The sequence below is a fragment of the Cryptomeria japonica genome, chromosome 2, assembly GCF_030272615.1.
Source record: "Cryptomeria japonica chromosome 2, Sugi_1.0, whole genome shotgun sequence".
Classification (NCBI taxonomy): Eukaryota; Viridiplantae; Streptophyta; class Pinopsida; order Cupressales; family Cupressaceae; genus Cryptomeria; species Cryptomeria japonica.
In genome coordinates, this window is record NC_081406.1 from 187856197 (window position 1) to 187873344 (window position 17148).

At 35.6% G+C, this 17148-nt stretch overlaps 1 protein-coding gene across 2 annotated transcripts in view; it reads left to right on the plus strand.

The window, feature by feature from the left end:
* LOC131029046 (DExH-box ATP-dependent RNA helicase DExH10) overlaps positions 1-17148 on the plus strand; it is a 119731-nt gene that overhangs the window by 5816 nt on the left and 96767 nt on the right. For both annotated transcript variants that reach the window (XM_057959444.2, XM_057959443.2), the window contains exons 3-5: positions 3428-3745; positions 4030-4134; positions 4354-4422. In XM_057959444.2, coding sequence (XP_057815427.1) covers positions 3428-3745; positions 4030-4134; positions 4354-4422 — 492 coding nt within the window. The remainder of the gene's footprint in view (positions 1-3427; positions 3746-4029; positions 4135-4353; positions 4423-17148) is intronic.

The following is a 17148-nucleotide window of genomic DNA, read 5'->3' on the forward strand; positions in this document are numbered from 1 at the left end:
ATCCTTCCTTTATCTTCCTCCCTATGATCTGAATTCCTTAATCCCATGGTCAATCATGATAGGGAAGTCGGGATGACTATAGTAGGTGTCCCTAGAATGCTTCCATCCTAAGCCCAAGGGCAACACTCCTTGTGCCCCCTTGGCCTCATGGGACCATTCAGTCACCATAACGAGGTGGCGTACTTAGGAGAGAACTCAATGCCCCTATCATACATACATACATACACACATACACACATATGTATGCATGTATGTATATCAGTCATAAACAACAACATATTATTAATCAGCAATAAGCAGATATAAATAATATTCACTATGCTATGTATAAGAACTCATACCAAACCTACAATATATGTTGTAATGTCCCCTTGTTGAAATAGGATTTATTAATAAATAACAATAATAAATTAAAATATAAAAGAATAAAAATAAAATTTAATATAGTTAAACTTTAGCTAAGTTTAATAAATGGTCAAAAGGCATGAAATGAAAAATTGTGACTACCTCAAACATTTGATATAAAAGGGAGGGAAGAGAACTTCATTTGGGGAGAAAAGGGATGAAGGAAGAAAGAAAGCAGCAAAAGAATCAAGGAAGCATTAATGGGAAGAAGATACAGAAGTGACTCTTTCAAAGGGGCAGCAATGATGAAGGGTTGTGACCCTTTTGAAGGGCAGCAATGATGAAGGGTTGTGACCCTTTTGAAGGGTAGTAATTGTGAAACGTTGTGACCATTACGAAGAGGTGTGACTCCTTCACACTGGAGGATATAAAGGGGAGAAGTTTTCATTTGAGGAGGAGATTAAATAAAGGGAGATCAATTAGGAGAATAATATATTATTCTCAAGGGCAACAATGAAAAGTGGTGACTCAATTCTTATGAAAGGTGGTGACCCTTCCACCAATAAAGTATAAATTAGAATTCATTTGAAGCATTGAATGGGACTTATCAATCAATGGAGGAAACCGATACAATTAATATCAATTATCCTAAGAGAGGAAAGAATCTTCAGGAATCAAATATAGATTGAAGCATTCAGCAATAGCACTCATCCAAGAGAGCAGCATTCAGCTTTAAAGAGGAAACAACATCGAATTGAATCTGTACAAATTATCACAGCAGACAGAAAATACATAACCTGCAATAACTCTACAAGTATAGTAGGCAAGAGTTAGTGTCCTCCCAAAAGGGGACATTACATGCGTTCAAACTGCTGTATACTTAATTTATTATTAATTTCCAATCTGATCTGATCGATGCCCTTTTATTGGTATTTAATCTTATTTTTGCTCTGTCTATTTCCAGATCAGGTCAGAACTGCTTCCTTTCTGATTGAATGCTTAGTAGTTCCTTGATGCCCCTTCTCCAATGGGAGACTCTCCTCTTATATCCCTTAAGGGACATGTAGGGGTGTGACTTTACCAAGGGTCTTCTTATTCTTTGAAAGGAGATACCTCTTCACTGATCGCTGACTTAAACGAGACTTTGTCTGCCTTAAATTATTATATAAATATTGCTGAATTCTTAGCCTAGTCACTGCTCCTTCCTTTAAACTTTGTCGCTACTCCTTACTAAAAATGAGATTCTTGCATGGAGGATTCACACCTATCTACCTCTTAAATGTGTTTGTGTTGGAAATAAGCCACACCTGTACCGACGATGGACTGGTCCAAGAGGGGCCAGTAGCTCAGTGGTAGAGCACCCCAGCAGCGTATGGAAGGTCCTAGGTTGCAGTCCTAGCTGGTCCATGTCTCAACATGGTATCAGAGCCAGGTCCAGGCTAGGAACCCCAAGCACACGAGAGGTGTGGCTTAAGGGGGGGTGTTGGTGTTGGAAATAAGCACACCCGGACCGACGATGGACTGGTCCAAGAGGGGCCAGTAGCTCAGTGGTAGAGCACTCCAGCAACGTATGGAAGGTCCTAGGTTCGAGTCCTAGCTGGTCCATGTCTCAACAAAATGTACATCCTTTGTTATTACTTCAAGGGGGAGTCAGCCTTGAGTATATATTTATAGATTTCAATTCAGTTTGAATACCAAAGAGGTCAGCCCTAATGTAAATTGGTGTGATTTTATTCATTTTGATATTGAGTCGGCCTTTTTATGTTATTATTCCCTTTGTTTGCTATTAGTAGGTGTTGCGATCTGGTTTAGGGACATGACATCTTCCCATATATCTCTATCTCTCTTTTTCTCTTCCTATATAACTCTGTCTCCCTTTCTCTCTCCCTCTCTCTGTATCCCTCTTCATATGTTTATCTCTCTATCTCTCATTTTATAACTCTCTATTTGTTTGTCGTATATCTTTCTCTATCTCTCCCTCTCTCTCTATATCTCCTTATATCTCTCTATCACTCTATCTTACCATAAATATTTCTTTATCTCTCCCTCTCACTCTCTCTTGCCCTCTTCCCCCTCTCTCTATATATGCTTATATTTCTATCTCTTTATCATTCTATCTTACCATCTCTAACTCTCTCTATCTCCTCTCCCTCTCTCTTTTCCTCTATATCTCTCTATCTCTTCCTCTCTACCTCTCCCTCTCTATCTCCATATATCTATCTTTATCTCTCCCTCCATCTGTCTCTATCCCTCTATCTATTTGTCTCCCTCATCCTCTCTCACTCTATATTCATCTCCACCTCTATCTTCCTCTCTCCCCCTCTATCTCTAAACATGTCTCCCTCTCTCTCCTTCTCTCTCTCTCTCTCTCTCTCCCTCTCTCTTCCTCTTCCTAGACTTCTATATCTACATCTTTGCCTTTTTGTCTCCATCTCTCCATATTTCTTCTTCCATCTCTCTGTTTGTCTCTATATCATTATTATCTCTTGATATATCTCTACCCCTATATCTCTCTCTACTAATTAACCTCATATGTAGCACAAATGAATACAAAATTAGAGCAAAATTTTCTCTACTTGACATTCCACACCTGTTCTGCGTAACCATTGCACACCAAGGTGCAATTGCTTAGATTCAATGGATGTATTGACGAATGCTCATTGTTTATTATGAGATGTATATAATTACTGATGTTGTTGATGATTTTGTGGTCAATTGTGGACATTTATGAATTTCTCCCTGTCTGTTTTGTATTTTTTTTAGTTGCCTTATGTTTATGGTGCTGATCAGTATTTAGCTTTACATTACTTAGTTTTCAGTAGTGCCATGGAGTGTTTATGGTATTGTTAAGTACTGAGCATTTAGTCCCATTGAGTGTTTACTTATTGGGAGGTTTTGAGCATTATATTCTTTCTTTTTCTGTTCAATATCTCTGTTGTTACAATATATTTGATCCTACATGGTAAGCTAATAAATAAAAGAGCTTGTTGAAATTTACCTTTTTTTGCTGTTGACTGTTTTCTTTTTAATTGCTAGTCTCTTGAAACTATATGAGATATACTGCATGATTTTAAATTTTCAGATGATTATGGAAAAGAAGTTTCAGCCCGTCATTATTTTCAGTTTTAGTCGCCGTGAATGCGAACAGCATGCTCTCTCTATAATGTCTAAGCTTGACTTCAATTCTGAGGAAGAGAAACAAGATGTGGAGCAAGTTTTTCAAAATGCGATACTATGCCTTAATGAGGAAGACAGAAATCTTCCAGCTGTGGAATTAATGCTTCCAATGCTGAGAAGGGGCATTGCAGTACATCATTCGGGTCTTTTACCAATTATTAAAGAGTTGGTTGAGCTTCTTTTTCAGGAAGGTCTTGTAAAAGCTCTTTTTGCTACAGAAACGGTAAGATTTATAGTTTGAGAATTTCTTTCTTCTTCAGGCCTATGAGGTGCACATGATTTGTTGTATATCTAAATTCTTTATGGATATATTCTATTGTGTCTTGTATATTGGGAGGACTTGAAGCTGTACCATAAAATTATTGAAAATAAAATTATTGAAATAATTTTACGTGTCAACTGATGTATTTGCTGCAGACTTAACTTGTTCATCTCTTGATTGGTATGTAGGTTTTGTTGTTTTTTTAAATGATTAGGATTTATTGCTTTCTGGTTATTGTGGAACAGTTTGCAATGGGACTGAATATGCCTGCAAAGACTGTGGTGTTTACACAGCTTAGAAAATTTGATGGTGATAACCATCGCTGGATGGCTTCTGGAGAATATATACAGGTTCTGTTATTAAAATTTCAAAAGATCTTGTAGCACTAAAATAGGCTATATATGGTAGAGCATTCCAAAGGCAAGATGGTAGCTTCTTTACTTAAACCTCATAAATGCTCATTTGTCCACTTGTCCACTTTATGGAGGTTTGCTTTTTCTTTTTGGATTGCAGTAGTGAATCTGGTATACCACCAAACAATTTCATTTTTTTTTTCAAAAAATTAACAGATGAGTGGCAGAGCTGGAAGACGAGGAAAAGATGAACGTGGCATCTCTATTATCATAGTTGATGAACAGGTACAATTTCTGTTGTCTTTTGGTGCTTTTTTTAAGGTTAGTATTTAAGCTGTAAGGTTTTGTAATTCTTGATTGGAGAAAAACTAGAAGGATACACATACTACTTGAGCATTAATAGACTTTGAGATTATTGCTAAGATTATGTAGAATATGAGAGGTGGAATATATAGTTGATATAGCCAAGAGCAAATAATTTGTTGCTAATTTGAAATTTGGGATGTTTTACCAGTTAGTGCATCAAATGACTATGCCTGATTAATATAAAATTGTTTTTAATGACACGTTTCCCTACAGTTATCCCTTGCAGAGTGATATTGTCCAAGTCATGCACTTTAAGGGCTTTCTAAATACTTTTGATGATAGATTGTAGCATTGTGCAGGATCTGTTGATATTGTTCAACAATTATGTTGAGTATCAAGTAACATTTTAGCTTCATTAATTTTTACTAAAGCCATGAACTTTAAGATTTCAATTGTACATTACCATTAGATGCAATGATCCATATTTTGAAACATTCGTCGCTAAGTTGCCGAAGTGGGTACGAGTATGAGTACGGGCCCATGGTATGGTACATTGGTATGACACTTTTTTGGAGGTGGTTGTGTGCATTTGGGTACGTCTGTATAAATGACATATACAAATAATAAATATAAACATATTTGCAACCTAAATACAATATTAATTTATTAATATAAAATTAATAATAAATATATTATTTTTTATTAAACATTTACTTTTATTATATATAAATTAAACTATAAACATTAACATAATAAATACAAATTAAATTATTATATATAATATTTAACAGATTAATAATTTTTTTGGGTTGGTAATAGGTATATTTTGTTAATAAAAGATCTATAAATACATAACAGTTTTCGAAGTTCGCAAAACGCTTGAGCCATATAGGTGGACATCTTTTGAACCCCCACACTAGACACTACACCCCGCCATTAAACCTTACAACGCATCACCAACCAGTTGGCTTGATTCAAAAGAGCCGACATTATCACACGACAAAGGGCTACAAACAACATTACAAAAAATGTGCACCTCGAGCCTACAGACAAACCACAAACACCACCACTACCTGAAGATCTAGACTACTAAAAGCATTACAAAATCTTTACATAATGGGCCGAGCTTTAAAATGGGCCAACATTGTAAAACAAAATTTAAAAAAAGCGTTCAAAAAACCCCCCAGCCTAGAGCTAGGGCACATTGTGAATTTGGCCGCTCGAACCTTCACCTGCATTGTTCATCTCTACTCCTTTCGTCATAGCTCCAACAAGTGCCATCAACCGTTTTTTTTGCTTCAACCTCCTCGCTTCCATCGTCATCCTCTTGCCCTTCTCCTTCACTTCCCTCATTACAGGTCCAAAAGCTCCAATAGCATGAGACTGCACCTCCCTTTCCTTCAGGTAAAGCTTGAGTGAATCCCAACCTATTGAGGCTTCTGCTTGACGTGCATCCCAATCAACCCCAAAAGGCCACCAAATAAAAGGCACCATCTCCCTCAATTTATGAATGCCATCAAAGTCAAGACCCTCACCAACATCAAACCCCACTCTAGGCATGGCAACAAGCAATTCCATCAATCCACACAGCCAATCATCCTCAAAGCACCCCCTCAACACCTGCACTAAGACATCCTTCTGCTCGCCCAACTCCAAACCCCATGCCATCACCATTGTGACTACATCCACATTTGTTCGATACTTGTGCATGGTCTTTAGAAAACACTCACCCAACAGGGTCTCCATAATCTACACTAACGCTCCATCTCTAAACTTGAAAATACATTTAATTTGCTTTGCAGTAACGTCACCCATGAACGCCAACTGTTGTTTGGAGGTGTAAAGAGTGAAAGTTGCTTCCATCTTTGTTAACACCTCAATAGCCACCACTTCCGTATACAACCAAAATTGGGCCCAAATATCGATAAATAATTCTCCATCACCATCACAACATTCTTGGCCATGCCAAATAATAATGGCAATTGAATGCCAATCTGTACATCTCCACCCATGTCATCCTCCGACAAATCTCTAAAATTCTCCACATGAGTTTCATCCAATTCCCCAAATGATATCGCCCACTTGGAAAGTACATCTGCCACTTCATTACCTTCCCTTTGCACATGTGAAATGGTGTAATTTCTGAAAAAAATTAAATCATTTGTGATACTGAAAATAAATTTATTCAAGTACCAAGTTTGGGCTTCTCCTTTAATAATTGCATTGATAATTATTTGGGAGTCACCCTCTAGGTGTAGGTTTTGTATTCCCAATTTGATCCCCCATTGAATGGCCAATAATGCTGCTTTAGTCGTAGCTTCATTATTCGTTCCTTCTGATAATTTTTGAGCTCTCATCACCAAGATGTTCCCTTGCCAATCTCTGATAACAAAACCTGCCCCTGAAACTCTAGGGTTTCCTTTTGACGCTCCGTCAAAGTTTGTTTTGTACCATCCTTGTTGAGGTGCCTCCCATTTCACTTTACATCTCAGGATCCCAATTAGATTAACTCCACAAAGCCCATGAACGAGCCAACAAATTAGTATTTATTACAAAACAATTTATTCTTTATATTATAAAATAAATTTCCAAATTATAAATATAATTTAAATTTAAAAGGTAAAACTTAAAATTAAAACTATGAAAAAATTTAAATAAATTATAAATATATATATTACAATATATTGAATTATTATGTTAATAAATAATATATTCATTTAGCTCGTTTATGGGCCTTGTCGGGTGAATCCAACTAGTGATGTTAGGCTTTCAGTAAAGTGGGAAGTACCTCAACAAGGATGGTATAAAGTAAATTTCGATGGTGCTTCAAAGGCTAATTCTGGAGTATCAGGTGCAGGGTTTGTGATCAGAGATTGGAGGGGGAATATTTTGGTGATGGGAGCTCAAAAACTCTCGGAAGGTACGAATAATGAGGCAGAGGCTAAAGTGGCTCTTTTGGCTGTTCAATGGGGGATTAAATTGGGTGTGCAAAACCTACATCTAGAAGGTGACTCACAAATTATTACTAATGCAATCATTAAAGGTGAAGCTCAAGCATGGTATTTAAATAAATTTATTTGCAAAATAAAAAATGATTTAAATTTGTTTAGAAACTATACCATCTCACATGTGAGAAGGGGAGGCAATGAAGTGGCTGACGTATTGTCCAAGTGGGCGACATCATTTGCAGTGGTGGGCGAAACTCATGTTGAAGATTTCAAAGATCTAGAGGTAGATGATGTGGATGGCTGTGTACAACAGGGCCTTTAAATGCATTAATTATTTGGTAAGGCCGAGAATGTGGGGATGTGATGGGGAATTATTTATAGGTGTTTGGGCCCAATTTTGGATGCATTTGGTGGCGGTGGTTGCTGAGGCATTGAAAGGGATGGAGGCAATGTTTACTTTGTAAACCAATAGGCAGCATCTGGCATTTGTGGGTGATGTCTCTGCACAGAGAATTAAGTGTATTTTCAAGTTTGGTGATGAATGTTTTTGCAAATAATGGTGATGCTGCTGGGGGAATTCTTTCTCAAAACAATGCATAAATACAAAGCCAATGTGGATGTGGTGTCGATGGTGATGGCCTTGGTGTTTGGAGTTCATAGAATAGAAAGATGTCTTGGTCCAGGTGTTGCGACAGTTTGTTGAGGGCGATTGGTTTTGTGGGTTGATGGAGTTGTTGGATATGACCATGCTTGGGGCAGGGTTTGATGCGGGTGAAGGGCTTGATATTGATAGTATTCATGAACTGAGGGAATTGGTGCCCTTCATCCGTTGGTCCTTTGGGATTGATAGAGATGAGTGCAAAGCGGAAGCAGCTATTGGTTGGGACTCTCTCCAACTCTACTTGAAGGATAAAGAGGTGGAGTCTCGGGGCAAGGAAATTGGTGAATTTGCAATGAAGGATGCAAGGGGCAAGGCGCAAGGGCAAGAGGAAAACAATTAGTGTGTGGAGGTTAAAGCAGAAGAAAAGGGTGATTGTATGCACCAGAGCTGCTGTGGGAGGTGAAGTGTAGAACAATGTTGGTGAAGGACCGAGCGGACAAGCTCCAAGCGTGCCCTAGTTTCTGGAGGGGAAGGTGTCTTGGGATCTCTGTGCCTTTTTGTTTTGTCTTTTTGGTCTCAAAATGATGGTAGATGTAATGTTGAGTTGCTGTGTTTTAATGGAAATTGCTATATCTGTTTAAAATGATGTCCATGTTGTCGTTTCTGAAACTTGGGTTTCGCGTAGTCTATAATTCTGCACTGCGTTGTTAGCTTTGGGTTTCAATTTTGATAAACTTTTGTATGAAATCCTTTGAAACAATGTAATTGTTGGCAATTTTTAAAGAAAGCCAACTGGTTGAAGGCCTATTCTGGTGGAATGGTGGGGTGGTTGGTTGTAGGGTTTTGGAGAGTGATTGTGCAGGCTTTTTGATACTTTGAAAAGCTGAAATGTAATGCACTTTCTATTAATAAAAGATATATATTGCCGACCAAAAAATAAATAGTATATTCATTATATTATAAATTATAAATTTGTAATTACAAAATTATACAGTATTATTAAAATTTAGAAGTTAAAACTATTAAAAATTTAAATAAATTATAAATTTATATATTACAATATAAATTTGAAACATCGAACATCAAAAATAAAAGGAAAAACTTTTTAATTTTCAATTTTTGAGCTGAAAAAAAAAAGATTCGACTCTATAATAGTTTATGTTCAGAACTTTGGGACTTTTAATTTTAATATTTGAACCTTGCTTTTGAGATTGGGACAAAACAAAAATTGCACGACCTAGAAACCACTAGTGTATGTGCCTCCATTTTCTATCTTCGACCTTCTACTTCGTCCTCTTTTTGAAATTGGCATTTACCAACATGGAGAAATCACATTTTTAGCAATCAGCCCTGACACAAAAAATGAGAATAAACGAAAACAAAACAATTTTTTTTATGGGTTAGGTTTTTTTTTTACAGCATTTGAAAGTGAAAAAAAATTCAAAATTTGCATCAATAGTTGGAATCTTTGGGATTGGGCCAAAAAATTTGAACACATTTTACACCCTGAAAAGTCAAACCCTGTTCAATTCCGCACCGATTCCAAGTCGTACCCGATTTCAGGACATACAGTACCCTGAATCGGTAAGCAAATCTAACAATTCGATAACTTAGAAAAAAGACAGTAAAAATCTGTTATGATACAACCAATTTATGGAACAGGCAGTTCTCTCATTTGAGTCACTCACAATTGTGGAGATAACTAATCCTCAAAATATGAAGTTAAGAGTCAATCGGATCACAAATTTTCATAAACAATCATCTGTTTGCTACAATTAGCCATAATATGCTTAGAGAAGAGGAAGTTTCTTAAAAAATAATCTAATCCCTGCTGTATCTTGCAAAAGTTTGCTGTTAACTTCATTCATGTAAAACAATATATTGTTGTTACATTGCTTTATTTGCTTTATTCTCTCTTCTAGAATTTGTTTTTGCTTTATTGTCTTTATCTTTTCCTAAAAAGCTTTGCGCTATAATTTTATCCTGCTTCTTTCAACAGCTATATGCTTTATTGAATTACTCTCAGCTAGTTTACTACAATATATTGTTGTTCCCATCTTATTTCATTATGCAATATTGGCTTCACTACACTAGTTTGGTGTCATTATATGGGTTGTATTTCACATTGTTCGACAATTTTTTGAGCAACAAGCAAAATGGGAGGTTGATTCAGTGAGCATTTCTTTATGCACCCCTCTCTTATTCAATTGTTTATTTTTGTTTATAGCAACCAATCCTTGGACAAAAACCATTTTTTTTTTGCTTCACTGGCACCAGCAGCACTTTTAAATCTTACAATTATACTTTTCTTTTTTTATTTGAAGTGTTGGAGATGTGAAGGCTTGCTCGTGTATTGTTTCTAATCTGCCATGAATAATGGTGATTGAGCTAATTGTCATGTCCCTCCCATGATCATTATATATATATAACCTAAATGAAATAATTATTATTAATTAATATAATATTTATTAATGAAAGGTTAATTACAATTATTAAATACTTATTTATTTAATATTTAATATTTAATATTATTATTTAATTAATATTCATTAATGATAATATTTCGAAATTATTCAAATAAAAATAAATTAATATTATATTTATATATTATAAACAGAATATATATATTCTTAATCATAAACACAATTTATATATTTGAAATAATAAATATATACTTGTGAGCAAAGATGTAAATATCTTAATCGACAATAAATCTTTTGGCCGAAAATTAAAAAAAAATTGAGAATCGAGAAAAAATCGGCAATAAATCGGCAAAATTATCGAACATTTGAAAATATATAATTTTTTTAAATATTCTAAAAAGACACATGTATACACTAAATTTATAGAACACAATAGCATATTACTGGTTTCCATCATATATAAATCATAGTTTGAGACTTTGAGTCAAATACATAGTCATACCATATGGCATATAGCAAAGTGATATACCAAAAAAACAAGTTCAAGTTCTAAATAGTAAATACGATTGAGTCAAATCCATATTGTAGAGCCTAGACCACAAAACAAACCAGTGAAGTTTGAATGCATATTAAGTTCATGGTTTCATATCATTGAAAATTGCAAATCATAGATTGCGTTTGCGACTAAAGCTCACCATCTACTTCAACACCCACTCAGCGGCAACAGAGTTTTTTGAGCTTTAGTCGCAAACGCAATCTATGATTTGCAGTTTTCAATGATATGAAACCATGAACTTAATATGTATTCAAACTTCACTGGTTTGTTTTGTGGTCTAGGCTCTACAATATGGATTTGACTCAATCGTATTTACTATTTAGAACTTGAACTTGTTTTTTTGGTATATCACTTTGCTCAACCGGTGATGAGTCTGCCTCTTCTGGATCAACAAACTCATCTCCCGCCTCCTCACGCTCTGCCACCTCTATCGCCCATTCAACTGCCTCCCTCTCCATCTCATCTAACTGAGCGTCAGTGATAAATGCATCCACATCAATATCACCAGTAGCACCATCAGGTTCAGCAATCCAATACGCTTTGTATGGATCAATCTCATCAATGTCAAGTGCGTCATATGAATTGCTCCCTTGTACCCTCTTTTCATGCAGTCGAAGGTTGTACCGCACATATACAAGGTCATTCAAGCGCTTCTGAGTCAACCTATTGCGCTTTTTTGTGTGAATGGCCTCAAAGACACTCCAGTTGCGCTCACAACCAGAAGCACTACAAGGCTGAGATAATATGCGGATTGCAAGCTTTTGAAGATTAGGCGTTGTGGCACCATAATCTTCCCACCACAGATCTGCAAGCATACAAATTGGCATTTATAACTTGGTAAATATTTTTATAAACTTAAAGATTGAAATAAATGGTAAAGTTAAACCGTAAAATAGATTTAAGAGCACATTTTTTTTACCTGGCAACAGGGTGTCTCTCTTACAAATACCAATAGGTGAAGAAAACAATGGCCCATCTTCCTTCTTGTACCTCTGCAACTCATCAACAATGATGTCTTGAATATTTTCATCAGGAACCAACCTCTGAATACATGTGTCAAGGCCAAGTTGAACCCCTTGATCTATTTTGAAATTGTGGGAGTAAAAGAACTTGGGGTTCAAATAATAGGCAGCAGCATGGATATGTTGGTGGAGTTGTCGGTTCCACCGTTGATCAATTATGTGCCATATGGGTTCATATTTAGTCCTCTCTGATCCATACAAGTGCTGAATTGCCTCTTTGGCCTTATCCATGGCCTCATATGGATACCCTATGGGGCTTTTATCCCCATCCACCATCTGTAGAACCCTCACCAACGGTTCTGACAACTACACATGACAAATTTAACAAAAATCAGCAATGTGTAATATTAGAAAATTGAAAAATATATCATCAATTGAAATTCGAACTTTGAACACTTACATTGATGATCTCCTCCATGAGTTTGGCAAATCTATCATCAAAAACGGCCTTCACGACCTTCTCTGCTTCAGGCTTCCTACAATAAGGGCTTTGCAACCATCTTTCACTCACAAACATCCTCTTCAGGTTGGGCAATGCACGCAATATGCTTTGTAAGTTGAAGAAATTTGTGGCAAAACGTGTGACTCCTGAACGCACAAGATCCTTACCATCAATGTGTTGTCTCATAAGCTCCAAGACCCATGTGTGGTTGTAGATGTACTTTGTGATTTCCCTTCCATCTTCAACCACATGCTTCACCCAACTAAGTTTCCCTATGTCCTTGAGAAGTAAATCAAGGCAATGAGAAGCACAAGGGCTCCAAAGTAATGACGGATGCCTAGCCTGTAGAAGTTTACCTGCTGCCACATATGCAGTTGCATTATCGGTCACAACTTGAACAACATTTTGCACTCCCACTTTGGTCACCACCTCATCCAACATGTTGCACAAGGTTATTGCATTCTTCACTTGATCTGAGGCATCAATCGATTTTAAAAATACCACCTGTCCCCCTGAAGCAAAGAAAGTTTATGAGTGTCCTATTCCTACCATATGTCCACCCATCAGATAAAATGGTGCAGCCATTCCTTTCCCAATTCCTCCTTTGTTGTTCCACCAGCTGATATGTGTTTTGGACCTCATCCTGCAATAATGGCCCACTCAACTCATAACAACTTGGGGACTTGAACCCCTTACCAAAAATGGTCAATCCACTGACCATTTGCATGGACTCTCAATAATACTAAACGGAATATTGTTGTAAATCCAAAATCTAGCCACTGCCGCTCTTGTCTGCTGATACACTTCCTTATTCCATGAAGTACCTAACAATCTAGGTTGTGCACCAGGAGTGTTATGAGGAATGAAAAAACCAGATGTATTGCTGCCCACCCCAATATTTTTTGACTCTGTAGAATTGATATTCCTCGTTGGAGCTGCCATTGCCTCTGCTGTCCTCTTTTTTTCTACCTTCTTTTGGTCAAATTCTGAAAGTATTGCTTTTGCCTCCCTTTGAACCTCTTCAGGACAATTGTCACATACTGTAATATTTTGTCCACTGTTTTGTGCAAGGTGAATTTTGAGTCGGTATATGCCACCGGTCATAGTTTTCGTGCAATGGTTGCAAATAACCTCTCCTGCCACTGCACCTGGTGTGCCATGTTTCCACATAGGATCCCTCTTTCTACCACCACCTCTACTTGTACCACCTCTAGTTGCAAAAGCCATTGTCTTTTATAGAAATTCGAAAGAAACCTATCAAAAGAGACCAAACATGGATCAATAAATATAAATTGAAGATGAACACAAATTAAAATTGGACAATTTAGCATGGTCACGACTCACAGCCAAAGTACCAAACTACAAAATCGAGATAAATCTCTCATCAAGCTAATTGTAGGTGCCTCCATTATCAATTAGATACATCTCAATTTTGTTATTTTTAAACCACTATTGTAGTGTGTAACTGTAGATCGTGGATACAGTTAATTATTATTACACAGTGACACACCACTATTAGTAATTTATTACTATTATTACACAATACAGTGTATTGTGTAATAATAGTAATAAATTAAATTTTAATAAGTGTCTGTGTAGTAAACTGTAAATTAATAATAGAGTAAGTAACTGTAAGATAATTGAAGAGCACACAGTTATACTGAGAGGGTGGGTGAATCAGTATAATGAAACTTTTCAATTCAATATTTTATATGATAGAATCAATCACTAAAAATAATTTTGCATATGAACACAATAACACAAAGATTTAAGTGGAAACCCAATGTGGGAGAAAACCACTAAAAACGAATGCTATATATTTATGTTTTTTTACAATTTTGTGAGCACCAACCCATTGGAAGCACCAACTCCCTAACTCTGTTTTGTGAGCACCAACCCACTGGAAGCACCAACCCCCGAACTCTGTTTTGTGAGCACCAACCCACTGGGAGCACCAACCCCCGAACTTTGTTTTGTGAGCACCAACCCATTGGAAGCACCAACCCCCGAACTCTGTTGAAATTGTGAGCACCAACTCACTCTTCACAAATCTAATTTTCCATCTTGAACATGTTGCTGTAACAATGGATGATGGACAATGGTGACACTCTTTAAATCTGCATACACATCTTCATACAAATATGTCACAATTTCTTTCTTAAATCTGCTGTAAGCTGATCATAAATCTGCCTTACTCTTCATTTCAAATCTGCATGTGCTAAGTTTATATATCTATTATTGTGTTCTAAACTTATGCTCTTTTAGGATTGATTGTTCATGTTTCTCTTTGCACACCTCTTACTTCACCTATGTGAGGTATACTTTCAGAAATCCATAGTTTTATACAAAGTATATATATTCAACATATCAACATCCTTCTCAAAGCATTTTTAAAAATTCATATATATATGTGCTAGTTCCACCGGTTGCAAACCAACATGACTTCTAGTTTGAAAAGTCATATCCTTCAATATTTCAATAACTTCTTTTTGTTAAATTCTATTAATAAACTTTTTACGGGAGTATTTGTTTGCCAAACACTTTTGTTTATATTAATAAACTCTTATGCCACTATACCTTAGACAATACTTTTCATAATAAACAAACCATTGAACTTAATGAAGCCTGATAATATGTATTGTAAAAATAAGGTATGTAATTTATTTACGATATTATTTTCTCCCAGGCGGTAGTAAGTTCCACAAAACACAAAGTTTAATAATTTTTGCTGTCAAGATTTATTTTTCACTTTTAATTTTGCCGCTCCATATCTATCTCAGCTTTAATTAATTTAAAGTGTGCCGCCAATAATATTGTTCAATATATTAACACTCATGAAGTGCTGTAAAAAATACTTGGTTAATACATCCGCCATCAAAACATTTTTCGCTTTAATAAACTTGCCGCTATATTAATATATTTGCCGATAATTATAAAGTCTTTCCATATTATATATCGGGTAATAAATATATCGGATTATTTATAAAGTCTTTCCATTAATAGTTTTCATTTGATTTCTATTTTTGCCTTTAGATAATGATATAGATGCGAACCATGCTCACTGTAATTTTTTGCTTCATTGTGCTGATTTGCCAGGAAACTTCTGAACCAACACCCGACTCTAGGATATATTTTAGATACTTTTATTCTTTTTGTGATGTCATTATAGATGCTTCCTGCTTTCAATTAATTTGACATCAATGATAATACTTGCATCAATAATAATAGTAAATTATAGTCTTAGGAAACTATAGTAAACTACAGTCTTAGGAAAACTACTGCAAATTAATAGTTAATAACTTAATATGAATTTTACAGTGTAATTGTAAATTAATTTTGTGACATTTTTTTTATTCAAATTTCATACTATGTTGCAGAAAAATTACTGTAAATTAATAATGTACAGTTACAGTTACACACTTAATCAATTAATAAATATTGATCTGTAAATTTAATATATAATATATAATATATATTATAGAGTAATACACTATACAGTATACACACTATTATTAATTTGATTTGGGTTATATAGTTGAATGAGTCGGGATATATCGCATAGCATTATACAGTTACCACTTGCCAGTATACAGTTTTGGGTTAGTTTTTTATTTGAATTAAATTTATTATTCATTACAAAGATGTTAATTTAACACAGTATATTGGGAATTTCGAATCACAAATTAAATGAGCAGATAAAATAAAAATAAAATAAAAATTTAACATAGTATATGCCCGTGCGGTGGAAATTTCCAATCACAAATGAGCAAATAAAATAAGTAAAAACCTCAAACACAGTTTGAATGCCGTGTCGGTGGGGAAGCTGCAGTTGAAACTTGCGAATTTGCGTTGCGTGCAATATGATATCCGATTTCACCTCTTTTTTTGTTTTTAACTTCAACTTTTTTACTTTTTAGGGTTACGTCGTTTTAGGCGAGCGATTTTTACGCGATAAAATCGCGATTTTCAGGTAAACGATGCACGATTTTTACTAAAAAAATCGTTTACGATTTTTTGCACGATAAAATCGGTGGGCTGAATGGCTTGGGATATATCGCGATTTTCGCAATTTTCTGCCGATATTTACAACCTTGCTTATGAGGATCAGGAGAAATTTGCCTTGGTTGTTGTATCTAATTTGATCTGCTTATTAAAGCACCACGACTTTGGGTAACAGACAAGACAATCCTACATTCAGCAATACATCATGAAGAGGGTCTATGATATAATGAAATCATCAATGAAAAGCACCAAGAATCGATCACTATAGATTACTATAATACTTCCGATAAACACAAGCTATGCCAAGCAACGCTATGATCCTTACTTGGTCTATGTCAATAGTATGAAGGGAATTGTTACTGACGTCAAGCACGATAGGCAGCGATTATACAAGTTATATAATAAACTAATCATTGAAGAGCAATTAAGCCATTAATATAAGACATGTCTCCTCAAGGGAAGGCTACTTCCAAAGGACATGACCCTTGGGAGTTGAGAATATAAAAGGAGGCTGAACACGTATGCGTAGGAAAGGACGGCTAAGAAGGTTTGAATGCAGAATATTAGCAGTAATATTAATATAGACTGCAACACGTATGACAGTCATTTTTAATTTCTTATATAGTGGGAGACCAGATCTGATGCATGGCCAGATCTGTCTGCCCTTACCCCCAACTAAATATAATTATTGCTTTTTAGGTAGTGATGGTA